Source organism: Phascolarctos cinereus, unplaced genomic scaffold (genome assembly GCF_003287225.1).
Source record: "Phascolarctos cinereus isolate Bilbo 61053 unplaced genomic scaffold, phaCin_HiC Scaffold_9;HRSCAF=440, whole genome shotgun sequence".
Lineage (NCBI taxonomy): Eukaryota > Metazoa > Chordata > Mammalia > Diprotodontia > Phascolarctidae > Phascolarctos > Phascolarctos cinereus.
Genome location: NW_027556402.1, coordinates 244,679,756 through 244,707,529, shown reverse-complemented (window position 1 = coordinate 244,707,529; position 27,774 = coordinate 244,679,756). Strand labels below are relative to the sequence as shown.

General features: G+C 51.3%; 1 protein-coding gene and 3 long non-coding RNA genes across 14 annotated transcripts in view; 3 read left to right on the top strand and 1 right to left on the bottom strand.

Moving 5' to 3' along the window:
* The first annotated feature begins 8,950 nt into the window (after positions 1-8,950).
* On the top strand, positions 8,951-14,396 carry LOC144455498 (uncharacterized). Of its 8 annotated transcripts, XR_013484207.1 has the most exons (4): positions 8,981-9,622; positions 11,614-11,706; positions 12,133-12,197; positions 12,488-14,396. It is a non-coding gene; the product is annotated as an uncharacterized LOC144455498 (long non-coding RNA). The 8 variants fall into 8 exon arrangements; XR_013484210.1 differs by adding an exon at positions 9,839-9,893 and having other exon boundaries at positions 8,955-9,622; positions 10,247-14,396; XR_013484211.1 differs by having other exon boundaries at positions 8,951-9,622; positions 10,247-14,396.
* A 2,198-nt stretch (positions 14,397-16,594) lies between these two features.
* On the top strand, positions 16,595-23,419 carry LOC144455144 (uncharacterized). Its single transcript, XR_013483825.1, has 2 exons — positions 16,595-18,135; positions 18,831-23,419. It is a non-coding gene; the product is annotated as an uncharacterized LOC144455144 (long non-coding RNA).
* On the bottom strand, positions 21,807-24,894 carry LOC144455145 (uncharacterized). Its single transcript, XR_013483826.1, has 3 exons — positions 24,671-24,894; positions 22,647-22,693; positions 21,807-21,886 (listed from the first exon to the last, which is right to left on the bottom strand). It is a non-coding gene; the product is annotated as an uncharacterized LOC144455145 (long non-coding RNA).
* Positions 24,895-26,020: 1,126 nt separating this feature from the next.
* Positions 26,021-27,774, top strand: part of SPI1 (Spi-1 proto-oncogene) — an 18,023-nt gene continuing 16,269 nt past the window's right edge. The window contains exon 1 of one of the 4 annotated variants that reach the window (XM_021009701.2): positions 26,021-26,326. In XM_021009701.2, the coding sequence (XP_020865360.1) occupies positions 26,216-26,326 (111 nt within the window). In that variant the 5' untranslated portion in view covers positions 26,021-26,215. The remainder of the gene's footprint in view (positions 26,327-27,774) is intronic. The other 3 variants (XM_021009702.2, XM_021009703.2, XM_021009704.2) reach the window with 3 other exon arrangements.

The following is a 27,774-nucleotide window of genomic DNA, read 5'->3' as shown; positions in this document are numbered from 1 at the left end:
TGCACAGCCACTTTTCTAGGGAGCAGCAAAGGGGGAGGAGAGGAAGGCCAAGGGACTCCCTGGAAACTGGGCTTCCTTGCATCTGTGCGGGCTGCAGGGACGCTCAAAGAAGATGGTGTAATCTTAGGGTGTGACTGGTAGTCATTGAATAATTATAACGGCTGACATTATATAGTTCCTACTATGGACCAAATGCTTTACAATTATTATCTCATATGATCCTCACAACAACCCTGGGAGGGTGGTGCTATTATCCCCATTTTACAGATGAGGAAACTGAGACAAACAGAGGCGATATACAGTGTCACACTGCAGTTAAGTATCTGGGGCTGGATTTGAACTCAGGTCTTCCTAGTCCTGGCCCATGGCTCTATATGCTTCACCCCATAGCTGCCTGCTCACAGAAATTATTCTTGTTTATACAAATGGAGAAACCGAGTCCAGAGATGTACAGTGCTTACTCAAGGTCACACGTCCTGAGTTGAGGAGTCTAGATTTGAACCCAAGCCCTCTGATTTGAAGACCAATGTGGCATAATTCAAATTTTCTTTCCAGAATGGCTGGACCAGTCTCTAGTTCCACCAAGAACAAATTAATGTGCCTGTTTTCCCATACCCCCTCCAGCATTTGTCACTTTTCTTTTTTGTCCACTTTGCCAATCTAATAGATGTGAGTTAGAATCTCAGAGTTGTTCTGATTATTATTGGTTAATAACAATTGCTCTAAATATTAGTGATTTCAAGCATTATTTCATATTAATAGCTTGAATTTCTTCATTTAAAAACTACCTGTTAATATCTTTTGACCATTTATCATTTATCATAGCTTGCTGCTATTTAACATTTTATCAATGAATCAAATGAGTTATAGACAAACCTAGCTTCAGATGTCTCCTAGCTTTGTTATCCTAGACAAGTCACTTCACCTCTGTCTGCCTCAGTTTCCTTATCTGCACAATGGGGATAATAATAGCACCTGTCTCCTGGGTTGTTGTAAGGCTGTAATGAGATACTATTTATAAGGCTCTTTGCAATTTTTCCAGGGCTATATTAATGCAAGCTATTATTATTGTTGTTGTTGTTGTTGTTGTTATTTGCAGATGACACGAAGCAAGGAAGAATAGCTAATCCATTGAACACCAAGACTGAAGACCCAACAGATCTCAACAAGGCCAATGCAAGGAGCTGAAGCATTTCAGGTGAAATTCACCCAGCAGGAATGTAAAGCCTTGCTCTTGGGCTCCAACAATCAAGGTCTCCAGTAGAAGTGTGGCTAGACAGTCATGCAGGTGAAAGAGATCTGGGTGTTTTCTGGGATGACTTTGATGGGATGATCTGGCAGCTCTCCAAAATACTTATTTGAAACCAGCCTCCAATGAGACGCGGTGTTCTAACATTTACATAACGCTTTAAAATTTACAAAGTGATTTATTCATTTGGTACTCACAACAACCCTGTGAGACAGATGCTATTAATATCTCCATTTTACAGGTGAGGAAATTGAGACTTAGAGGTTAAGTGACTTCCCCAGAGTCATACAGTTAGTGTCTGAGGTAGTATTCGAGTTCAAGTCTTCTTAACTCCCAGGGCCTTTAGCCACCACCCCACCTAGGATGCTGACAGCTCCCCTTGGTCAGATACCATCTGGTGAATCATGTTTGTTTCTGGGCACCACATTTTAAGAATGAAATTGACAAACTGGAGAGCCCCCAGTGGAGAGTGACCTTCAAAACTATATCGTATGAGAATCAGGTGAAAGAACTAGGGATGTTTAACGTGGAGAAGAGAAGACTTAGGGAGAAATGTGACCACTGTCTACAAGCATTTGAAAGGCACTCATAAAAGGATAAGATTTGTTCTTCCTGGCTCCAGAGGAAAGAGCTAGGAGCAAGCGTCAGAGAAGCAGGTTTTTGTCCCACATAAGGCAGAATGATTAGGATGGAGGGCTTTCCCAGAGTGCACTGGGTAGCCTGGAAAGGGAGCCAGTTTCCTCTTCACTGGAAGCATTCAAGGGAAGGCTAGGTGACTACCTTGGGGGGACGTTGCAGACAAGAGTTTCAGTTAGGGGCAGGTTGGGTGAGATCCCTTCTAACTCTGAGAGATAATTCCTTAAGCCTTTCATCAGCCAAATGGGCAGTACCTTACAAGGTCAAGAGTAGAGCCCTCCAAAGATTGGGAGCCAGAGGAGGTACCTGGCTAGGGCATGGGGAAGGTGTGGGGGCATGGAGGCAGGGAAGAGGATTGAGGAGAGGGCTTCAAGGACAAATCTGGCCTACTTTAGCATCTCACCTTGGGATAGAATCACGAAACAGTGTCAGAGCTGAGAGGGACCCTGAATATAGCATGTCAGAGCTCAAAGGGACTTTAGCACACAGAATAAAATATTGGAGGGGTATGTGGAGTATTCAGGGAAGACTAGTACCTCTGATGTGAGGGCTTACTGAGCCCATTTCAGGGCTGCTCATACACTTTTAGTGTCCACCTGATTTCTTCAACTCTCTCCTGTGGCTCCAAGAAGCTGTAGCATGTGCAGTGGCCACACCCTGATAAAGCCTTCTCAGCAGATGGGCTAAACCAGGTTGAGGGTAACTGGCAGGCCTCAAAGCCATCTATGAGTTAGAGGGATGTCTACCCCAAGCATGCATGGACTTCTCATGGTGAAATAGGTGGATGAGAACAATTTGTTCCAAAAGCCATGAAGGTGGCTGAAGCAGGCACTAAGGAGTGCACAGGGCTTGGTTAGACATGGAAGACACCAAGGTGACCCAGTGCATTTCAACCATCACCAGTGGTCCTGACTTTCATCTTGCCACTGGACTGTGATAACTCTGGAAGAGAAAGTGAAGCTGACAACTTTGTGTAGCTGTGTCTCACTTACATCCAATTCACACACAAGTCAAGACCCCCCCCCCATGATGTCATCGGTCCTCTTAAAAACAAAGAACCAACAACAAAGTATTGCAATTAGAAGAGACTGTAGAACATAGCATGCCATAGGCAGAGAGTTCCTCAGAGGAGAAGGGGACCCTTGGGACCATAAAACTTTAGCCTTTCCTTATCCTTCTAATTCATAGAATTATAGATCTTGAATTGGAAGGAAACTTAGAGGCCAACCTATCCAACCCCCTCATTTTACAGGCGAGGAAACCAAGACCCAAGAAAATTAAATGACTTGTTCAAGGTCACACACTGAGAGGCAAAGTCAGCATTCAAACCCAGACCCTTTAACTCCAAATCCACTGCACCGTACTATCTCAAATGGGGCGCTAAGGAAGGTCCAGAGGTAGCTTGCCCAGGGTTTCCCAGCTAGTTTCTACTATGGTGGGCACTAGCCCCCAAGTCTTCTGACTCCCAAACCACTGGGTCTCACCACTGGACTCCAAAACTTGTGCCCCAGCCCAAGTATCAGTGGTCACCCACAGGCCTGAACACTGTATTCTAGCTGACCCTCATTCTTCCCACAGTCATTTATTTATCTGCAGGAAGTATTATATTCCGGCCAAAGTGTGAGGAGAAACCACCTTGATGAAGTGGTAGAGAGGGCTGGCCCTGGGTTCAAGTACTGCATCTGACACTGATGAGCCCAATTAGATCAAGGTCACGCCCCTCAACGTCTCAGTAACCTATGCCACTCTCCCTAAATACTATAAGTTATAGTCAGATTTTTTTTATCTGTATCAGAGAACGGTGTTTCACAAGATCATGAATCATAGATTTAGGCCTGGAAGAGATCTTAGAGGTCATCAAATGTGACTCCCTCATTTTACAGATAAGAAAACTGAGGCATGGGGAGTATAATTGTAAATATTAGCTATCACTGTTATTGTTAGTGACTTGCCCAGGGTCACATCGCCATTAAGAGTCTGAGGTGGGATTTTAACCCAAGTCTTCTGACTCCCAATGCATGCCCAATCTGCTATTTTTGCTGTTGTTCGGTCTTATCCAACTCTCCCTGACCCCATTGGGGGTTTTCTTGGCAAAGATCCTGGGGTGGCTTGCCATTTCCTTCTCCAGCTCATTTTACAGATAAGGAAACTGGGTGAAGTGACTTGCCCAGGGTCACACAGCTAATGAGTGTCTGAGGCTGGGATTTGAACTCCAGTCTTCCTAACTCTGGATCTGGTGCTCTATCCACTGTGCCACTTAGCTGCCCTGCTATACTCCTCCCTTTTTATACTGAGAGCTCCCTACACAAGGCAGAGGTCTTCACAAAAGCCTTATGTGATGTTAGACCGCATGAGAAGAAATGTGGTCGGCCGAACAATGACAGTGTCAGCCCCACTGCTCTTTGCCCTGGTCAGGGGCAGCTGAGGTATTATCTTCTATTCCGGATGCCCCATTTTAAAGATGATGTTTACGCGCTGGGGAGGGTCCAGAGGATGTCAACCAATCTGGCAAAGAGTCTAGAAACTGTGTTACGAGGCAGAGCTGTAACAGGGAATCTTAGGGCCCCGGGACAAATCTGGCCGGGACAGCCAGGTAGGGTATAATGAGGAGAGAGATCGGGGCTCCTGCCCCAAGGTGGGAGACAGCGGAAGCACACTCCTGCGGGCAGAGACCCTCAGACACCATAGGGGCAGGATGCCCTAGGACAAAGATGTTGGCTCCAATCAGGCAACAGAGAGGTGACAGCCATGCAATGTGGGGCCACCTTTGTCTTCTCAAAGATCATAGTGGAGGGAAAGTGTCCTCTCACCCATGTTGCAAATCCCCAGTTACTGCACCCTAGTTAGAAGTCTTTATGCAACACAGCTACCCCTTCCACATCATGGGGGTTAGGGGCACTGTGCCCCTAAGATCTGGAAAATCCATGTCGACCCTTCAGCTTCATTTTCCTTTAGGAAATCATAAAGGACTTGGCCTTTTCTTGTCTAATGCCAGAGTCTACTGGAATGCCTTTTTTTTTTTAATATAACAATCCTGCATTTCTGAGTTTCTAAACTTTTTCTGTGTCATCCACAGCTTCCACACAAAACTCTTAAAAATTCCTATTTTATTTCTTATGCTGACCCACAATATATGAGAACTGCAGTGGGGCAAGCCTCAGTGTGGAAGGGATAGCTGTAAATAGTTAAAGGACCTGGGGATGTTTAACCTGGGAAAGAGAAGGTTTGGGAGGTGGGTGGTGGGAGCACAGTAGCAGGGGGAGGGGGACAGAAGGGCACAATCACTAAGGTACAATATTTGAAGGACTGTCACACGCCTAACCTAAGACACTCTGTCTCCAGAACCTGAGTTTTTTCCTTGGTGGTCCCCTCTGCCTGGCATGCTTTCCCATCTTTCCACTTCCTAGCTTCCTGCATTCGCAGCTAAAACACCATCTTCTGTGAGAAAGCCCTGTCATGGCTGGTGCCTTCTTTCCCAGATTACCTCCAATTTTTCCTGTACGTATTTTGTTGGCACGTACTGGTAGGTGTGTTTTCTTGACAATTAGACTGTAAGCTTCTTGAGGGTAGGAGCTGTTTTTTGCCTTTTTTTTTAGCCTGGCACATAGAAGGCCCTTGATAAATGTGTTTGTTGACTGACTCTAGGACCCAACTTCTGGTACCTCTCTCCCAACACTCACTTGTATTTATTTTGGCTTTGTTCTGAATATCCTTGTGCTTTCACTTGCATTTCCCCCATTAGAATGTATACTCCCTGAAGGCAGGGACGATTTCATCCTTGTCACTGTATGCCCAGCCCAGCCCAGCCAAATTCCTGGCACTTAACTGCAGGCCTGTTGATTGATGGATTAGAAGAGGGAGCTGATTTATCCTCTGTAACTCCAATGAAATGGGGAGGCAGTCCCATTCCTGGCCCAGCTCTAAGAAAAAATTTTCCAAGAAATGAACACTGTCTAAAAATGGAACAGGCAATGACTTCTCTGCGGTTGGAAGCGTTCAGGCAGAGTGTGAATCCTTTCATCGACATTGTAGAAGGGAAATGGCATGATGTGGAGGGAAGAACCTAGATTTGGAGTTGGAGACTGGGAAGTGTAGTCGTTAAAATACTAGCTTTGTTACTCACCACCTGAGTAACCAAGGTGCCTTAGTTTCCCTCTTAAGAGGGCTGGACCAAATGATTTCTGATGAATGGTCCCTACAACCGTAATCTCTATGGATTCTCCTATGGATTCCTGCTTGGGGATGGGAGATTGGGCTGGATAAGGTCAAAAATCTCTTCTCCTAGGATGTCGTGGGATTTCTGAGGATCCTTGGGGATGGGATAGACTCATGGGAAGGAGAGTCTCCTTCCTCTCCCCCCGCCCAGGTCAGCGTCCATGGGCTGGTAGGGGGGAAGCCCCATGATGGGAGGAGAAAAGAACACAGCTGAACTTCTCTAGTCTCCCACACTCAGACTCGATTTAGAGGTGCAAGCAAGGTGAGAGGGAGGAAGTGGTGAACGTGGGGAAAGAGAAAAAAGGGTCCCTGAGAAGCTGAGGGCTTGACCCCAGGCTGACCCTAGGGAGTCAGTCTAAGCCATTTGTGAGCAGGGCCCTGCTCTGTCCCCAGGGGAAGAAGAGGAATTCAAGGTCTGTAGGACATGAGTGGTAGATTTGAAGCTGGGTGGGACTTCAGGGGTTACTGAGTCCAGACCCTCATTCTACAGATAATGAAATTGTGGCAGAGGAACCAGGTGATTTGATCAAGGCCACGCAGGTGGGAAGAGGCAGCTAGGCAGCCCAGTGGATAGTGCTGGATCTGAGATCAGGGATCAGGACAGACCCGAGTTCACATTCCATCTCAGACCCCCACTAGCTGTGTCTGCCTCAGTTTCCTCAATTGTCAAATGGACATAATAACAGCGCCCACCTCAAAGGGTTGTCGTGAGGATCAAATGTAAACTGTCCAGCCCTTGGAAAATTTTACGGCACCATGTAGATGGCCGCCAGTCTTATTAAAGTACAGACCTAGGATCTCAATCCTCCCTTCTGACCCCAGATCCATTCTTTTTCCCTCCTGGCTTCTCTTTGCTCAAGGAAACTGCCTTAGTCCTTGTCTGTCACCAAAGGAACAATATTTTTTAAATGGATGTACATGCCAGGGGCCCCCCCACAGCCAGGCTTGCTCCATTTCGAGGAGGGACAAGCACTCAACCCAGTGGGTCATAGATTTAGAGCTGCAAGGTACCTTAGAGGTAGGCCTTGTTTTGCGGTGTGAGAAGGGGCTTTTTCATCCATTGAATTTGTACCCCCAGTGCCTAGCATAGTGCTTAATACATAGTGGGCACTTAAAAAACATTTATTGGTTGGTTGGTGGTAGGCAAGTCACTTTACCGTTGCCTGCCTCAGTTTCCCCATCTGTAAAATAAGGATTCCAGCCTCTGTGGCCGGTTCCCTTCCCTGACCCCCACTCACACATGCATTATGGAGTGTAAGCTCCTTGAGGGGAGCGGCTGGCTTGATTTTAAAATTTTTATCCCCAGCTTTTCTTTTCTTTTTTTTGGCTAGGCAATGGGGTTAAGTGACTTGCCCAGGGTCACACAGCTAGTAAGTGTTATGGGTCTGAGGCCGGATTTGAACTCAGGTCCTCCTGAATCCAGGGCCCAAGTGCTGTATCCACTTCGCCACCTAGCTGCCCCTCCCCAGCTTTTCTTACAGCGGCTTGTAGCACGTAGTACAAACACCCTTGTTGATTGATTGATTACAGATTTCGAGCTGTAAGGGACCTGAGAGGACATCTAGTCCAAACCCTCCATTTTACAGGTGAGGAGACTGAGTCCAGGGAAGTGAGCAGATTTGTCCTAAGTCTCGGGGAACTAGGGCCTGCTGGCCAAGGGCAGGGGGAGGGTGTACACAGGATGTGTTTTTAAGGAGGATCTGCATTAGTGACAGGATCCCCATCATATTCTTAAGTCTAGGCCATTGACAAAATGATCAGTCAAACCCTGATGGGTAGGGAGGGCTATTTTCTGAGAAGGCTCCTGTAAAAGCCAGCTCCAGGACACTTTCCCTGTCCAGGCAGCAAGTGGCAAAGCCAGGAGCCGAATCTGCTTTCCCTAACTTTAGCTCCAGCGTTGTATTTACTGCAGCGAAATGCCTCTTTACGGAGGAAGGAAGGAGGGAGAGAGGAAGGGAAGGAAAGGAGGAAGGAAGGAAGAGAAGAAGGAAAGGAAGGAGGGAGGGAAGAAGGGAAGAAGGAAGGGAGGGAGGGAGGGAGGAAGGAAGGAAAGGAGGAAGGAAAAAGGGAAGAAGGAAGGGAGGGAGGGGAGGAAGGAAGGAAAGGAGGAAGGAAGGGAAAAAGGAAGAAGGAAGATAGGGAGGAAGGAAGGAGGGAGGGAGAGAGGGGAGGAAGAAAGGAAGGAAAGGAGGAAGGAAGAAAGAAGTATTTCTTAAGTATTTACTATGTGCCAAGTATGAGAAATGCAAGTATAAAAAAAGAGTCCCTGCCCTCAAGGAGCTTACGCCCCAACAGGAGAAGACAACACACAGAAGGGAACAGGGGGCAGGGAAAGAGAGAAAAGCCAGGAAGATGGAGGGTAGCTAGAGGGCAGAGTGGGAGATGGCCTGGGTAATCGGACTGGCTGGCCGGTGGGCTATGAAGGCGATCTTGCCAGTAAGAGGGTAGGTAGATTGAGGGCTAGCTCGTACTCAATCACCAGACGCCTAAGTCGGGCTCGGGCAATAACTCCAAGGCTTAGTGCGCTAACTTCCCCTGGCGGAATCCGCGGACCGTGGATTCTGGGAGCAGGGGTAGGTCCCTGCCTTGACCTTAAGTTCCATGGCGGCAGGACTGTGTATCTTATTTGCATTTTTTCTTCTCTGACCCCACTCAGCCACGCTAGCACCCAGCCCGGTGCCCTTGCGCACACTGAGTGGTCAGTTGTCCTATCTCTCCACAATAAATATTGAATTGGGGTAGCTAGGTGGTGCAGTGGATAGAGCACCAGCCCTGGAGTCAGGAGGACCTGAGTTCAAATCTGACCTCAGACAGAACACTTACTAGCTGCGTGACCCTGGGCAAGTCACCTAACCCCAACTGCCTTGAAACATTCATATATATTGATCGTCTCAGACCAAGCCTGAGAGGAAGCTTTAACGGAAGTCTGATTGATGAATGAGTGAATGACAGATTGTTCTTCCTTCTCCTGACTCTCACTCAAGATTTTCTCATCACCCAACCCAGACTTTCTTACTAGGAATTCTTGCTTTCTTTCTCTTTCATCTTCTCCACTGCAACCTCCCCCCCACCCCCTCCAGGTTTCAGTGACCTGAGATGGAAGGGATGGGGGAGATGAGAGAAAGAAGATTGGGGAGGCCTGGCGGACATAGGGAACTCATCCTAGACTGGGGGGAGAGAGGAGGGATGGAGGTAGGGGAGATTTCCCAGGGGGCAGCACCGCTGACTCCCGGCCCTGTCTGGAGGAGGGAAGCTGGGGAGCCTCAGGGGGAGCTTGGCTGGGCCCAGCCGACTGGCAGGTCCCAGTGCCCGGGGGGTAGGAGGGAAGTTTCTTATTTCTCCTGTCCCGACTTCCCTCTTTGATTTATAACACCATGAAATGCTCTGTCCTCTTCTTCTTTCCTCACTGTCCCTCAGGGCCCTCGGAGAGCACGGGGGACCACGGCCCTGGGTCCCAGGGCGCTGCTCCCCCGTCTCCCACTTGCCCTTGAATGCTGGCCTCCTGGGGCAGGAAACAGGGAGGTGAGTGTGGTGGAGGGTGGGGGAGAGGAGCAGGCAGGGGAAGGGGGGAAGATTCGTTCCAAAGTAGGAGCTGGATCCTCAGGCACCCAAGGGGGTGGGCATGGGGGGATGGGGCTGAACTGGACCTACAGGCAGCGTAGGGCGTGGTGCCCAGGGATTTGCCAGTGGGTGACCTAGGGCCAGGGACATCGGAGGGCTGGGTCCTGACTTTGGCAGGGCCTGGACCAGCTGGGGCACACCCTCTCCCATCCCACCTCCCCCAGTGATGAAGGTGAGCTGCGCCACTTCTGGGAAACCCGTCTCTGTGGGAGGCTCTGGGCCCTGGTGCGGAGGTCAAGGGGGAGGTCATGGCCAGGGCCCGGGAGCAGAATCGCTTCCCCCTGTGGGTCCCAGGCGCTGGACTTCGCTCCAGGCCTGGGGAGGGCGGGGCAGCAGGGCTGTGGGACCAGAGGCCCAGCCGGTGCGGCCCGGCCACCATCCGGGTCTCCAGCGTGCATTTCCCGGCGGCCGCAGCCTCCTGGAGCAATCGTTCTGTTGGCGTTTTGCAATGGGCCGGGCCGGGCTGGGTGGGGGAGGAGAGAGAACACACTTCCTGTGGTAACTGCGTGCTTCCTGTTTTCTCAGGCGGCCACCCGGCTGATTTGGAAACAGGGACAGCTGTTGGGGGTGGGGGCTGCGGGGCAGTGCATCTCCTGGGAGCTGGACTGAATCAGGAGCCTCTGACCACTCTGGAGGGGCCCCCTCCCTCGTCCCTTGGCCGTCCCACGGCTGGAAGGGACTTCCAAAGTCAGCAAGCCCAACCTCCCTCATTTTATACCTGAGGGAAACTGAGGCCCAGACGAGTGAAGGCATGAGAGCTTTGGACCCAGGTCCTCTGACTCCACATTCAGTGCCCTCTCTTCCAGGAGCCTGGCATGAACCCACAAATACACCCCAGGTTTCCAAGACTTAGAACCTAGAGGGGGACATTAGATGTCACCCAGCCAACACTCGGGAACGTCCTACTCTAAGGAATTCAACTGGAGAAGAAGGGGGTAGGCTGGGGGGCTCCATGGAGGAGGGGTCGTGGAGGCAGGGAGTACAGAAGATCTGTGATCCCAGTTCTGCAGCTTAACGGCTCTGCGTGGCCTTGGGCAAGTATCTCACCTCAACGGGCCTCAGTTTCCTCATCTGTAAAATGGAGGTTGGAGTGGACAGTCTCCTCTTAGCTCTCAGCTCTCTGGCCTGGGCTGGGACCTGAAGGAGGGGTGGACAATGCAATGAAAAGAATTCTGGTTTTGGGGTCAGGGGACCTGAGTTCAAATCTTGGCTCTGCTACTTTCTATCTCCCCTTGGGCCAGTTTCCTCATCTGATTAATGAAGGGATTGGATGTGGACCTCTAAGGTCCCTTTCCAGTTCTCCATTATACAATCCAGACCGCAAGGACTAACAGCTCGAGCAAAGGAACGGGAGCTGGAATCATAATTCTAGAACAGGACGGGATTGAATGACTCACCTGAGCAGTGGCTGCATGGAGGGCTGGCGCTCCGGCCTCTGAAGCTGGCTTCCTGACCCTTACAGTGTTGATTCTCCCAACGTTGCTCTGTGGTGGGATGGCCCGGGGCTCCCTGCATGTCAAGGACACGGGAGGGCAAGGAGGTGGAACTGGCTGGAACAGGCGGGAGGGTTTGCACGCCGATCCCGAGCATCAAGGGCTCTCAGGCTGAGAGTTTTAGAAACTTCGACAGTCCTGGACATCTCAGGAAAGACTTGAGTGAAGGCCTTGGGGTGACTCACTTTTCTCCTCCTGGGTCATAAGACTTTAGAACCCAAAGGGAGCTTTGAGATCATTGAATCCAGCCCCCCCCCACCCATTTTACCAGTGAGGAACCTAAGATCCTCAAAGGGCAAGTGGCTTGTCTGAGGTCACACAGGTGGTGGGGGAAGGGGCAGGGTGGGATTTGAACCGGGGCGCTCTGACTCCAGTTGTGGTGTTCTTCTCTGCTTAAAGGCCACAGTCAGAGCAGCAAAACAAGGAGCCCAGATCTCGAATTGGAAGGGACATTGAAGATCTCCTCTAGCCCAGCCCAATTTCATTTTACAGGTGAGGGGAAGTGAAGTGACTTGCCCAAGGTCAGGCAGAGGAGAATTCAAACCCAGAGCCTATGACTCTGATACAAATGATTCCTGGCGTTATCTCACTTGGGTGATGTGATTTCAAGGGCCTGTGATGTTCATCCTCCCACCTGTCGGGGTTTGTGAAATTTTGCTCTTAGAGGCCCATATATTCCCCTCTATCGTCCTGGGAGGAGCGAAAACCTTAAAACCTTAGGGTGAGGGAACTTAATAGTTCAATCGGGGTTGGAGAAGGGGCATAGAGTGTCGGGGGGAGGCAGGTCTCACGGCGCCTCTTCTGTGATTTTGTGGCGAGGCTCTGCCTCACGATGGGGACCTGTTCTCTGATGGAGCAGGGAACTTCTGCGTTTGGCACCTAACGATGGGCCCAGCTTCATGTTTGGGCTCATTCCAGACCTAGGAATCTCCCAAGACCCACTGCGTAAAAAGGTCACAGGAGCTTCCCCAGTGCGCCAGGAGGTGAGGGACCCAGCAGGGGCCCAGTCCAAAGGCTCTGGGCTGGCAGGCCCCTTGTTTTGGGGACAGCTTGCAGCACCAGGGCCAAAGGGAGGGAGGGAAGGCCTTCACCCTGCCCTGTGTGAAGGCCCTGGTCAGTAGGGAATATCTGGCCAATGAATACTGTGACAGAGTCAGAGGGACCCAGGCAGCCCCTCAGAAGCGTGAGGCCCAACCTTGGGGATCCCAGCATAGCCCATGCCCTGCTGCGGGGCCCTGCAGGTTCCCCTCCCCCCCATTCCCCATGCTAACAGCTTCCAGCAGAAACTGAGTGGCCGTGGCCGTGGCCCCTGCGTGTCAGAGAGGCCGCGGGGGCTGAACCAGCATGGATGGCTTGCCCACCCCAAACCTGCTGACTTGGCAGCTGTGCAGCTGCCTCGCTGATGGAGAGGGCCTGGTTTATAAATAAGCTTCCAATGTGGAGAGTCATCAAGTTTTTCATGTGCCCTGGGCCCAGCTGCAGTTACCTCAGTGACCACAGAGCTTGGTGCTGTCCAGCTTTGCCAGGTCCAGAACCAGGATCCACCCAAATCTACATGGCCCAGAGTCAGGATCTCCTAGCATCCACCAGCCCTGGAACTAGACCAGGCCCAGATCTGGGAACTGCTGGGACCTCCCAGGCCAATAAACAGGACTGGCCAGGCCCAGAGCTGGGATCTACTGGGATCTACTAGGCTAACAATAGGACTGACCAGGCTCAGATCTGGGACCACTGGCACCTCCCAAGCCAATAACACAGAGCTGGGATCTCCTGAGACCCAGCAGGTGAATGAGTCGGACTGACCAGACCTCGAGTCAACATCTACTGGGATCCACCAGCCAGGCTCAGAGCCACGACCCACCCGGCCAGGGCTTAGGACTGACCAGGCCAAGGGCCAAGACCAATGAGGATCCTGGCAGAAGCTATTTGTCTTGGCTCCACCGGGATCATCTTGCCCAGGGCTTGAAGACTGGACAGGCTTCTTTAGGAGTGGGATCTTAGGGCCCAGACTAATCAGAAGAGGTATCTCAGGGTGGAGGTGGGGCGGGACCATCCCACTGTGCTCCAAATCAAGCTGCTATTTAAAAACTGAAACTGGGAGGAGTGAAGTGACTGTGGCTGGTGGCTTTGCCCAGCCCCCTCATCCATGTCCCACCCCACCCCTGGTGCCCCCCTCCCCCAAAGCCTCTTCCCACGGCTTCCTCTTTCCTTCTCCAGCAACCCCCCTCCCTGCCCCCTTCTTTTACATTGTGTCTCCCCCCATCAGGCCTTTGGGAACAAGTCCTGTGTGCTCTGCAGACAATTGACCCCAGAGCCGAGGGGACAGCTGGGCTAGGGCAGGGTCCTGGGCGGGGGGATCTTTTTTCCTGCCCTACCCCCAATTCCCAGAGCAAGGGCCTGGGGAATCTCCGGGCCTGGTCACGTGCCTGGGTTCAGGAGCCACCCTGGGCAGCCTCATCCTCCCAGACCTAAGGAAGGGTCCGGCCCACAGTCCATCCCTCCTCCCACTTTCTGAGGTCGATCCTGAAGTGACTCCTCCTAAAGGGAGCTGGGGATGATTGGGGTTCACTCTCTCAGCCTCAGTTTCCTCCCTTGTGAAGGAGAGATAAAGGCACACGTCCCACCTACTTCACAGGGTTGTTCTGTAAGTCCCTGCAGAATCCTCGCTAATCCAGAAGGCATTTGGGAGTAAGGGGCCCGCCAGGGCCATTGAAGCCACCCTGTGCACGAAGGAATCCCCACCAGAACGCGCCCAACTAGTGGACGTGCACCTCTGCCAGAGCCAGCCCATCCCACATCTGAGGCTTTCTTTGTGAGGATGTTTTTCTTGACTTTGAGGCCTAAACCGGCCTCCTTGTAACTCCAGCTCAAAACCGGCCCACAAGGGCCCTTCAAAGGCCCAAACCAGCTCTGTGTTCCCCTCACACACGCCTCTTCTATTCTCCGGATGAAACACACCCTGTCCTTCACCCTGGGTTCAAAGCCTCCTCCCAGACTCAGCTCAAAGCAAGGGCCAAACAAAGACAAAGCCAAAACAACTTCATAAGCTCCTTCAGGGACCTTCCGTTCCTTGGGGAGAAACAAAATGTATACAGATAATGAATGGAATTGTCAAATAAGGCACTATAGCTAAAGTACTTTGTAAAGCTTAAAGTGTCATATAAATGCTAGCTATTGGGGTAGTTTTTGTGTAATGGTAGGGCACTGGATTTGGAGTCCTTGAAGCCTGGGTTCAAATCCTGCCTCAGACACAACCAAGCCCTTTAACTTCTTAGCCCGAGTTTCTTCATCTGTAAAATTGGGACAGTAGTGATGCCTACCTCCTAGGGCTGTTGTGAGGACCAAAGAAGATGACTTTCTGTAAAGCCTTTTGCAAACCTGAACCCCCAACATAAGTGTCAGCTCTACAGAGTGCTGGGAGGTTGGGAAACAGAGTTCAGGGGATTAGGAGCCGAGCCTGGAAGGGAGTCGGGGGTCCCAAGAGGGAGGGAGGGCATTCTGGGGAAGGGGCAGGAGATGGGACGTCAAGGGCAGAGGACAAGTCGGCCGCTTTGGAACGTAGGGCAGATGAGGGGGCCTAGAGTGAAACCATCTGGAAAGAGAGGCTGGAGCCAGGTTATGACGGGTTTTAAATGACCCACAGAAGATGCCGTATTTTATTCCAGAGACAGCAGGGAGGGCTCCTTGAGCAGGGCACTGGCATGGGCAGATGCGTGCTTTAAGAATGTCACTTGGGCAGCTGTGTGGAGGATGGAGTGTGGAGGGGACAGTGACAGGGTAGCTGGGATCTGATGCTGAGGGAGCTCCCAGGACCTGGGAAAGGTCCTAGAATCCAGCCCTTTGCCCGTCCCCATCCCATAGACCAGTCTACTGGCAGGGACTTAAATCTGCTTCATCTTAAAGAGGAGGCAATTGGACCCAGAGATGGGGAATGACTTGTATGAGGTCACACAGGAGGCTGCGGAGCTGGCACCCAAATCCTCGTCTCTTTTGGCTAGTCTCCCTGCCTTCTGTTTCTTTTTCAGGCCTCTTTTGTCCCCCAGCCACCATAACCAAGTCTTAGAATGTGTCTTTGTGCCTCAGTTTCCTCTATCTGTTCAAGGTAGAGATGGATCTCCATGAGCTGAGACCCTCCTCGGAATAGGCCCTGGGCCCTCCCAAAGCTCTACCGGGAAGTGGGCAAGTTTTTCTTCAATGTTTCCCCTTTCTGCCCATCCAGGCACCATGAGCAGCAGCCTTGTATCTGACACCAGGTTTTCTGATTCCAAACTGTGGCCTCTTTCCATCCATCTTGAGCTGTCACACTTGCAAAGGAAGTAGTGCATTTTGACAGGGACACTGCTCACAGTGGTAGGAAGGAGGCTGCATTTGGGGGTCAGAGGACCTGGATTTGAATCCTAGTTCTGCTCCCTACTACCCATGTGACCTTGACCAGATCATCTCAGCTTGGGCTGAGGTTCTAAGGTTCCACCCAGCACCGTGTCCTATGAGTCTATGATTCAAAGTCTCATCCTAAAGGAATAAAAGTCTAACCACAGAATTTTGGGCATCAGACATAGAGGAGAAGAGACCATCTCAGCACAACTGAAGATGTAGCTGAAGATCTAAGTGATCAGGAGTGGAAGGGAGGGAGTGGTGCAGTAAAAATGGAGGTCTCCAAAGAGGAAAGGTCTCAGTTGTGGTGAGACCTTTGCAGAATCATTTGGAGGGGACGGATCAAGGTCACAGGGGAACTATTCTATCCCCTCTAGGTTAGCTCTGGCCAATAGGCCTTCGAAGACTGCTCCCCGCTCCCCCAGTTCCCCCTTGAGGTTTTTCCCTCTCCCTCAACTCTACCCCCCTCCTCCTCAGGCTGTGGCCTGACCATCAGGCCCTTGGGTGCCGGCCGGCCTCCTTGGGATAGAGCCAGAAGCTTATAAATAAGCTTCTGCAAGGCCCAAGCAGGCGTCTGCTCCGCTCCGGCCCCCACTGTCCCCCACTCCGAAAAGCACCGTTTCCCTTTTCTGGGTGACCACATGCCATGCACAGGGAATTTCCAGTACTGAGTGGAGCCTCTGATTCACTCTGTCCCCAAAGACAGTTAACTCCTTCTGGGAACCAGGCTGGCCTGAGGCTCACATTTACCACTGTCTTCAACTTGTGTTGGCCTTCATTCCCTCCCCATCTTCACCCCCAATTCACTTGTGCATTTAGGGCCTCCAGCATAGCCAGCTCCTCATCTTCTCCCCAACTAGCACCATGAGATATCTCTCCGAACTAACCTGTCCCCTTCACAGGACCCCACGCATACCCACCCCCTTCCTGGGCTTCCTCTTGTACAGGGCTCACACACACACACACACACACACACAACACACACACATACACACACACAACACACACACACACACACACGCGTGCGCCTCTTACTTTCTACCCCTTTGTTCTGTCCACTCAAACTCCAAGTTGGGAGGTGGGAGAGCTATGTGGGGAGAGGGTGGAAGGGAGAGGTCAAGTTCGAAAAAAGCAAGAAGGAAGTGGAGGAATGCATGTGGGAGAGAGGTCTAGATCACACTAGAAGGGAAAAATTTGTTTTTCCATTCTCCGTTTTCCTCTTTGTCCCCCAGAGGGTGTCCAGTTACTTTCAGGAGGGAAATTAAGCCCTTTCCCCATTCCCTCTCTCACCTCCCAGGCAGGGGGAAGGACAAAGGCAGGCCATGGGACAGAACATGGGGGGAGCTTAACGTCAGCGGGGGGGTTTGGAGCTCAAAGTTGTGAGCTCATAGACTATAGGACCAGCCGAAGATGAGGGGGAAGGTTCCTTAGAGTCCATCTGGTGCATCCCCGTTCTTTTAGAGACAAGGAAACTGAGTCTCAGAGAAGAGACTTGTCCAAGGTAGTGTAGGCAGCGGCAGAACCAGATTTAGAACTCGGGTTCTCTGATTCCAAATCTGTCATTCTTTTCCCTGGCTCAGGTCTCTAGAGGACACAGGCCTCTAGCACTGGACCAATAGAATGTAAATTTCTTGAGAGGAGGGAGCAAGGAGCTTCTTGATTTTTTTTTGCTTTGTTTTTGTTTTGGCATTCTTCTAGGCCACACAGTGCCTGGCATATCCTAGGTGCTCAATAAATGCTCATTGCTGGGTTGACTGGGCACACACGGGGATTAAGGTTCAATCATTATTTACGAGGATGGCAGTGGTTGTGATTGGGGAGACAGTAAGGCCCTAGGGGGGAAATGGGGGTGAAGGGTGGGGGCTTGAAAATTCTGTTATATGAGATGGTTACTTGGGAGGGGGAGAAGGAAGGATAAAGGCAGAAATGTAGATGATATAAAAACAAGCATATCAATAAAAGTTTATTTTAAAAAGAAAAGGATGAGATGTTGGAGGGATGAAGAGGGAGAGGAATAGAGGCTTTGAGATGGGGCATGGGTAGGGAAGGGCTAAGGAACAGAGTCTCAGAACAGGCGAGAGATGGAGAGGGAGACTTCTTGGCAAACACAGGCCCTGGCCCCCTTTCCCCTCCCCAAGATGATGCTAGCCCAGCCGCGGTGAGCCGGAGGAAGTCACCACAGGCCTGGGGTGGGTTTGAGGTACGAGAGGCTGAGTGATGTGGCCAGAGGTGAGCTCCCTGGCTGGAGAAGGCTGTGGTCAAGAGGAAGGAAAGCTGAGTGGTGAGGGAGGATGGAAGGAAGGCAGAAAGGATTTGGAACATGGATGGAGGTCGGGCATGTCAGGGGCTCAGGCGCTCACGCTCCCAAGTAGGGCCTCAGTGATCTGAGTGGGGGGACCAAAAGTGGGGAGAGGTGACGTGTCCCAAGGCCTCAGGATGGAAGGCTCAGCAGGGCATGGCTTGTCCCGGGCTACGGCCCAGGGAGCCTCTCGAAATGTCTCAACAGCTAGAGGAAGTTGCGAGAGGACAGCTCGGCAGCAGCCTACGGTAAACTTTTCCAGCCTAAAGCTCAAGCTGTCTCCACTGTCCCCTCCCCTTGGTCCCAGTCCCGGGGGAAGGGAGCTCCAGCCTTGCCTCACCTTCTTGCCCCAGGCCCCAGGTGGGTCTGCTCGTGGGAGGATGTAGGGTGCAAGCTATGGGAGCCGCCTGACTGCCAGCTGGGGCTGGATGAGGCTGGGCTGCAAGAACACCCACCCCACGCTTCCTGTTGCCAGACAGACCCAGGATTGCGTTAGAGGCTTTGCTGGCTCCCCTCCCCCTCCTCCAGACAGACAGCTCAGAAGGATGGGGGCTGATGAGGGGGTGAAGAATAGCTAAGGCCCTCAGACCCGGCCCCCAGAAACCAAGGCCACATGTGTCCCATGATGTCCAGCCTGCCCTCCCCTCTGGCAGGCCTATGCCCAGGGCTGGGCGGCCCTCCTTGGTCCTTAGAAACCCCCCAGGGTCCCTCTTTTCCTCCACATCTTGGCTAGGGGTCAGGGCTCCAGCTCCCTTCAAGGCCCAGCTTAAGGGCTACCTCCTACAAGAAGCCTTTCCTGATTATCCCAATGTCTCAATGCCCCATCCCCTGTTACTCTCTAGCCATTTACACTGATGCCTGGGGACATGTTGTTTGCCCTAGTAGAATACAGACTCCCTGAGGGAAGGGACTATTGGGTGTCATGTTGTCCTTGTGTCCCCAGAGCCTCACACAATGCCTGGCACACAGAAGACGGTTAACAAATGCTTGTGGAATTGCGCTGCTTTGCCACCAGCTAACTGTGCGACCCAGACAAAATCAGTGCCCTTCTCTGACCTTCATTATCTTCATCTATCAACCTGAAAGGGTCGAACAAGATGCTGGGGTTCTTCTCCTTTTTTGTGTCATGGATTGCTTTGGCAGTTCGGTGACCCCATCTCAGAATAATGTTGTTTTTAAAGGCATAAACTAAAACACCTAAGATTGTGAAGAAAACCAATTATAATGAAATACAGTTATCCAAATACCAGGTGCCTGAAAAGTCTTAGTGCAATTTTAAGTGATTAGAACTTGTACTTAAAAAGCCTGTTCACACTCTCCAGGTTAAGAGCCCCTGGCCTGCATGGTCTTTAAGGTACTTTTCAGCCTAAGACTCTTTGAGTCGCCCGGCTGTGATCAGGGTGTGTTCAGAATGGGTTCCATCCATTGCGTCAAGGTGGGCGGTGAGATTCAGCCCTATCCTGGGCTTGGGCAGTGGAGGGCAGCCTGAACCTCTGCCTGTCTGGCTTTGACCCCTGGGAGGAGAGAACATTTGTTCTCTTGGAGTCTGACCCATCCCCTTCCCAGAATCCCAGGAAGGGCTCACGTCCCCGTCCCCACCCCCATCCCCATTGCCCGCACTCTGACATTATTTCCAATTTATCTCATCTGTAGCCTATTTGGAAATAGTTACTTGCGTGTTGCATCGCCTGTTACACTGTGACCTCCTTGAGGGACGAGACTGTGTTTTTGATTTGTTTGTATCCCCAGTGACCATTAGCCCAGGGTCTGACACGTTTCAAATGGTCATTTGCTGATTATCAACAGTTGACCATTTCCTTCTGATTCCACTGGGTTCCCGAGGCGCTCCTTGCCTTTCCTTCTCTCTAGAAGATTCACAGGATCATAGGAGTTAGAGTTGGGATGTATTTTTAGGTCATCTAGACCAACCCCCTCACCTCATAGATGAGTAACTGAGGCCCAGGGTGATAAAGCAACGTGTCTGTTGTCATGCAGCTTATTAAATGGCGGGGAGGATTGAAACACAGGTCCTCTGACTCCACTATACCAAGTGGCTTAATTCTGTTGGGCCCTATTTTGGGGCCGAAGAATCAGGAGGTAAGTGTTTTTTTTCTGAAGCCACACAGATAGGAAGTGTCAGATCTGGGATCTGAATCCAGAACTCTAGATCCATTTCTAGAGTTTGGTATCTGTCTCAAGGAATAGACCTCCAGTTAGGTCTTAATGGAGGCTTCCCTAATCAATTAATTCTGAAACGCTGCCAAGGAACAGCCTATCTGAGGCTGATAAACACAACCCAGGCCTGCCTGCGTCCGCCAGTCAGTCAAGTACCACTTATTAAGCACCTCTATGTTCTAGGCCCTGTGCTAGGGTCCCTCCCTTCCATCCATTATCAGCCCCTCCTCTGCATCTTCCCTTCTCTTTCTGTCTCCTTCACTTTTTTCCTTCTCTTTCCCATCTAGGTTCTTCTTTCTCTATTTTTTTCTGTTCTTCCTTTTCCTCTTCTTTTGTACCCTTAGGTCCCCTCCTCCTTTCTTCATTTCTTCTGTTTCTTCTTTCCTTTCTCTTCTTTTCCCTTCCCTTCTCTCTTTTCTTCCCTTTCTTTCCCTTCCCTTCCCTTCTCTCCTCTCTTCCCTTCCCTTCCCTTCCCTGCCTTTCCCTTCTCTTCCCTTCTCTCTTCTCTTCCTTTCCATTCCTCTTTTCTTTTCTTCTCTGTTCCTCCATCACCTCTCTCACACAACCTCCCTCTTTTTTCTCCCCTCCACTTCCTTTTCTCTTTCTCCATCTTCTTCCCTTGTCCTCTTTCCTCATCCAGTTTTTTCCATTCTGCTTCTATAACTTTTCTCACCTCTTTCCTCTCTTCTCCATTTTCCCTGGTCACCACTCTAGTTCAGCTTCTTATCACCACCCACTTAGGCTGTTGAAATAAGTTTCTAGTAGATCTCCTGCCCTTTGCTTTCTTTCCCCCTTTAATCCATCCTTCATATTGCTGCCAGGTTTACCATGCACTTTTTCTTTTTAAAAAAATTCTAAATTAAATTTTATATTCTTCTCCTACCTTTTCTTACATATAGAGCTAGCTAAGGCACTCCTCTGCTCAAAAACCTTCAGTAGCTCCTTCTTGTCTACCAAGTGAAGTCCAAACTCTCCTGCTCTCCATAACGTGGGCCTGATTTATCCTTTCTGGCCTTAATTAGCCCTACACTAGATGACCTTGATTCTCAGTCTAGCCAAACTGGACTACTCACCCAGCCCAGTTCATGTCTCGTGCTTTCCCACCTCCGTATTTTTGCCCATGCTGTTCTCTGTCCCTGGAATGCCCTCTCCCTCCCTGCCCACTGAATCCTTGGCCATGCTTTAGAACAGCTCAGAAGCAAGCTTCCTTGATTTCCCTCCCCCACCCACACCCCCATGATCTTTCACCCCCGCTCAGGGTTCACATAACACTTGCGTGTGTCTCTCATAAAATTCTAGGGTCACAGATTCAGAGTTGAGGGGAGTCACAGAAGCCGCCAACCCCCTCATTTTACAGATGAAGAAAATGAGGCCCAGGAAGGTCATACAGACTGTAAGAGTCAGAAATGGGATTTAAGCCTGGATTCTGTGAGTCTGGAGCCAGGGAACTTTCTACATCCTCCTGGGGACCTTAGGAGTTATCTAGCCCAACCTTCTTGATTTCCAGCTAAGGAAACATGTCCCAGTAGATGAAGTGGCTTGCCCAAAGTTACACTGAATGCTATTGGAGAGAGAGTTGGGACAAGATCTTGGCCACCTAACTCTTCATCAAAGACTTCCTGGGGGAAGAAGGTGATTTCTCTGACCATGAAAGCCCAAGAAAGGTTTTGTGTTTTCTTGTGGACTTACGTGCAATATGGCGCATTATTATTATTTGGGCACATCATTCTTTGTATTTGATTGGAAGCTCCAACAGGGCAGGCACTGTCTTACTCACTCTGTCCTCTCCTCCAGCCCAGCACAATGCTTTAAAAATATTTTCACCTGTGGCAAAAACAGTTGGGGGGCAGGTTGGTTACAGCTCAGAAGTGGGGTACCTCTCGGGTACAGGTGTACTGGGGTTAAGTCTGACCTTTGACCCCAAGGGTGTTGAAGGCGAAGGTGAAGGCAGACCTGGGAGATGGTGCCACAGTGACAGAGCCGTGGGAGTGGCAGGTGCTCCATCCCACATCTTGGGCTGGTGAGAGAACCCGCTTCACCCCTTCCCTTGGGGGGGAAGCCACGTATGCCCTGTTCCCATTATTACTCTGACTCTGGAGATTTGCCAAATTGCATTATCCAGTAGAACCCAAGATCCACCTCCTCAGTAGCCCTGACTCCTGTGCCTACTCTTCTCTGAATTTTGGGAATTCCCTAGCCTGGGGGTAAAAGGGCCCTAGTCTTCAGGTAAAGTGGAAAAGAAGAAAAAAAGACTTCTGACTGGGGGGCAAACTCATCTAACTATGGGGTATTTGTGTGTGAAGAGGAATTCTGGGCATACTTTCTAATATTTTGGATAGGCAGCCTGTGTCTAAGAAAGCTAAACTTGAGGTCAAGAACTGCCTCAGCACTTAATAGCTGTGTCACTATGGGCCAATCATTATCACCTCTCTGAGCCTCAGTTTCCTCATCTCTAAAATGGAATACTTGGATTAAAAGGCCAAGCTCTAAATCATCGATCCTTCTTTTGGGGATTTCTTCATGGTGTACATGACCCACCCCAACTTCCACCTCTTTGAGGCCAAGGGGCTGGGGTGTTGCTTACCTTTGAATCCCCAGAATCAAGTAGAAAGTCTTGCTCCTGGTTGGTGCCTAATAAACAACGACAATAAGTCACTTTTTTTTTTTGGCTAGGCAATGGGGTTAAGTGACTTGCCCAAGGTCACACAGCTAGTAAGTGTTATGTGTCTGAGGCTGGATTTGAACTCAGGTCCTCCTGAATCCAGGGCCTGTGCTGTATCCACTGCACCACCTAGCTGCCCCATAAGTCACATTTCTTTAGTACTTTAAGGTTTATAAGATGCTTTAGTCAGGGCAACCCAAGGAAGTGGGCTAGGCAAGTATTATGATGCCCATTTTGCAGATAAGGAAACAGAAGCTCTGAGACAGTAAACAACTGCCCATGATCACAGATCACAGAATTTGGGAGCTGGAAGGGGACTCGGCAGCAACCTAGTTTGACCCATACAAGAAAGTGAATAGCCACCTGACAAATGGTCATTCAGCCTCTGCTCCAAGATCACCTAAAGAGAGGAAACCCCTCACCTGCCAAGGCAAACCATCCCACTTTGGGACAGCTCTAATCGTTAGGAAGCTTTCTCCAGACATATCGATCGCACAACTAAAAAGCGTCTAAGAAGCGACTCCAGCCCAGGTCCGCAGTCTCCAAGTCCTGTGCTCTGTTCACTGTGGTAGGCTGCCTATCATAAGTACTGGCTACGGACTCTGAGATGCCAGGCTCCTAAGGAGTAGGACCTTCTACGTGGGCTCTAAACTCTAGGTGCAAACAGGCATTTAATAAAAGCTTTCTGATGGTGAGAGAGGCGTTTTCTTTCTTTCCCCTTGTCTGACTGTATGGTCCACAGGAAAACAGCCCTGCTAATCCGGACAGGCCCACACGACCCATGGAGCATCTGTGCATGCCCGTGTGTGTGTGTGTGTGTGTGTGTGTGTGTGTGTGTGTGTGTGTGTGTGTGGCTCCCATTCATACACAGCTCTTACTCTGGGGGCCCCAGTTTCGTGACAGATAAACAACAAAGAGCAGAGCCAGATGCAACGCTCATCATAGATTTTTAGATCTAGAAGGAACCTTAGAGCTCAGGAAGACTACCACCCTGCATAGCTGAGGAATCTGAGGACTGCTGGGGGTAGAGATTTGGCTAAGGTCATCCAGATGGGGGGAGACAAAACCAAGACTGGACCCATTCTTCTGCCTCTTAGGCCAGGGCTCTTCCACGCTGAGCTAAATCTCCTCTCCCCCTAACCCTCCACCCCTAACCATCTCCTACACTGGAGTCAAAGGACCTGGGCTCAAATCCCACCTCTGACACTACATGTATGACCTTAAGCAAATCACATTACCTGGGCCTCAGTTTACTCATCTGTAAAATAAGGAAGTTGTCCTAGATGTTTATTGAGGTCCCTTCCTACGATCCTACGATCTTAAGTGTGAGCCTGACTAAGGAGAGCCTTGCCAAGGGAACCAGGAGGGAGGCACGGCCCTTCTGCTCTAAAGCTAACGGAGAACGAGAGCTTAGAACAGGGCCCCTAGAGAAGGGGAACAAGAGCAATCTGCTTCCAGCTGGATGAACTGGAGCCAAGCAATCTGGAGTATAGCAGGTCAGAGGATTTAGAAATGGAGAGGACCTGAGAATGGGAGGGACCTGAGAACAAGGAATGTCAGAGCTGGGAGGGACCTGAGAACAAGGAATGTCAGAGCTGGGAGAGATCTTAGAGGTCTTCTAATCTAAGCTCCTCATCTTGCAGATGAAGAAACTGAGGCCTAGAGAGGGAGAACAGCCACTTGGGCTCCAGCTTAGAAGAGTTTTCAAACCTGCAGAATGGGTCACAGGGAAGTGGGTTTTCTAGGCAGTGTCCCCCTGAACTGGTTGCAAAGCTGGCATGGAATGGAGCTGGATGCTTCATAGGGCCGGTCTGGAAGTAGGGACCCCAGGGATCTCAATGGAAAGGATGGTATGTGACCTCAGGTTCTCGGGCTGAGGGAAAGGAGGTTGGTGTGACCAGGGTGAGGGAGGAAGCTGGCACGGATGCCTGTGATTCACCGCATACCTGTGATCTAGGCTGGGGCCCCAGCTCCACAGAGAAGCTGCTACTGCTTCCCCTAGGAAGGGCCTGGAGGCCAAGGGCGGCGTGCCTGTGAGTCCTCATCACGGTGAAGTTCCTGCTTCCTCAGCATTTTCCCAATCCCCTGAGATGTCCGCCATGGTCCTGTCCCCCAGAACCTTAGAACACAGAATGTTAGTCTGGAAGGTGCCTCAGAACCCTGATCTCCCTGTTCCAGGTCTGCCCCTCCCACCCCCCAATCCACTCTCCACTCAAGTGCCATGCTGACTTTTCTGAAGTGTTGACTTGACCCCATTACCCTTCCTGCCCAATGAACTTCAGAGGGTCGCTATTACCTTCAGGATCAAAGAGAAATCAGCTCCTCTCTCTGATACTTAAGGCTCTTCATGACCTGGAGCCTTCTTACCTTTCCAGCCTTCCCACATTCTGTGCCCCTCCATGCTCCCAAAACCCTGGCCCACCTGCTTTTTGTTAGCTAGAACACTACCTCTGTCATCTCTATCCTTTTGTGCTGGCTGTCTCCCCCACCCCACCCTCACCCCCAAGTCTGGAACATTCTGTCTTCTCATAGCTGCTTTTTAGTTTCCATGGCTTCCTTCCAAACTCACATCAAAGCCCCCCTTGTGCAGGAGACCTTCCCCAACATTGCCCAGCGGCTAACACCTTTCAATGACCTTTTTTTTCTACTCAGGACACAGAACATCAGAGCTGGAAGATGCCTTAGAACACAGAATATGAGAACTGGAAGAAACCTTGGCACACAGAGCATAGGATGGCAGAGCTGGAAGGGGCCTTTGAGCATAGACTATCAGAGCTTAGAACATAGGACATCAGAACTGGACTTTAGAATGTAGAATGTCAGGGCCAGGGAAGTCCTTAGAACATGGAACATGGAGTACTAAAACCGGGAGGAACTTTAGAATACAAAACCAAATGAAAACAGTGCTGGCCACATGGGAATCAGGTTGGGCTCACCCCAAGGAGATCTCACAGGGGACCTGGGGGTCATTTTGCTACAGGGAGCCATGGCAATACCAGCCATTGCCATGCCTGGCTGGAAGGCCTCTAGGCCCCACCAGACCTTTGGGGGAAAGGGCCAGGTCTCCCAGGCATTGGTCTCAGCCCTCTCCTCCCCCTCCTAAACCCACTGCCCCCTTTCAGGCTTCCCCCCAGCCCCCAGAGGGCTGCCTGCTTTCTCTGAGCTGGTGGCTCTGGCCTGATGGCCTTTCCAGCCTGGTCTCCTCCTGCCACCTGCCTCAGGGGCCAGCCAGAGACTTCCTGTAGCGCAAGAGATTTATGCAAACGGGCTAGGGTGGTGATGTCACCCTGGGGGGGACTATCTCCCAGCTACAGGCCCTTCGATAAAATCAGGAACTTGGGCTGCTTTGCAATGTCAAGGGAGGGGGCTCACGTCGGGATCAGCCAGGCCAAGGGGCAGGACTGAGGCTCCTTCGAAAGCTGCCCTGCCCGCCCCCACTGGGTGTCCGCCTCCCACCCCCAGCCCCACCAGACCTGACCCCGTGGCTCCCAATGCCCAGGGGCTCCGGAGTGGGCCCTGCCGAGGCAGGGGAGCTGACGGGCCCTGAGATCGGGTGGATGTTGCAGGCGTGCAAGATGGAAGGGTTCCCCCTCGTCTCCCCTGTGAGTATGGGGGCTCCCTCCCCCTCCTCTTCCAGCCCCCTCTGGTTTCTAATCAGTGGGAAGCTGGTGTTTCCTCCCTGGGGGCCCTGGCTGAGAAGATTGGGATGCAGCTTTTCCCCGGGTTATGCCCTGGAGGGCTAAGGACTGACGAAAGCTTAGTTAGGGACCGAGGGTGGGAGGAATGGGGGCGAATGGGGGCCAACGGGTGCCGAGAGTTGGATGGTGGTGGGGTCCATGCTAAGGGCCCCTGCCCGGTTATTTCTAACCTGGAACTGTGTGGGCTTGGCACCAAGACTAGATGGAGCCCAGAATGGAGAGGCAGAGACGACAGAGGGTGGGGCATCCAGGGCCTGGGTCGGGGGCTGTGTGTGGATCAATGGAACAGGAACCCCCTGCACCTTGGGACAGAAAGAAGGGGATGGAAGAGGGAGTAAGGCTAAAGTCAGGGAGAGGAGCGAAGGGGGCACAAGGCCAGGTTGGGGTAGACGTAGAAATAGGTGGCAAGTACCCAGAGCTTTGGGGAAGGGGATGGGATGGTTGGCCCTACAGTGAGGCTCTATGATTCCGGGAGGCCAGGGCAGGAAAGTGGGCGATCAGGGAGGTCAAAGGGCCAGGAAACAGACTGGTCCCCAAGACAGCAGGCTGATGTGGGTATGGGCTCCCAGGGAAGCCCAGGAGCCCAGGGTGGGGGGTCAGGGATGGGATGGGACAGGAGAAGAAAGAATAGGAGGACAGACCCTCACAATGCTCCTGTGCCCTCCCTTTGGGGCAGATCACTGAGCAGAGAAACCTTCTCAACGAGGCTCCATCTTCCTTCCAACCCCTGTGAGAATGAGAGATGGTAGGGACATTTTTGCTGGGCTCAGCCCAGTGGCTCTTCGCTTGACTCAGGCTTTCCCAGCCTGGCTAACGTCTTACTCAGGGTGGAGCCCACAGCCAGATTTTGGGAGTCTGAGCTCCCCTCAAGCTGATGCCAAGCCGAGACCAGCCCCCAGCCTTCTCATCCAGCCTCAGCTGGACGGGTCTCCCAGAGCCTTCTGGAACCCTGTATATGTTGAACCCCTCCTTCCCTTTGGAGATCTGGGTTCCGAGGTCTCCTTAGTCTGAGATGTGTTGGGAGGGGAAGACAGATCATCTGGGTTCCCACCCCACCCCACCCCAAACATTGCCTCCAGGCTTAGGGACTCAGGCTCTGTCACAATAGTGACCCTTAAAGAGCCTTTGCTGATTTCAGGGACTGTAGCACAGAGGCCTTCCCCCATTCCTCATTTTCTCCCATGTCACCTCAGCCCTCGATAACTCTCTAGATACAACCCCCTGCTTTGCAGAGACCAGTACGCTGAAACCCAATTCACCTGAATCCTGACCCTCTAGATTCTTGTAACCTCACTTTTCTCCACAACCTAGAATATTCTTGAAGACTTCTCGGCAAGGGAGGGGAATTTCTC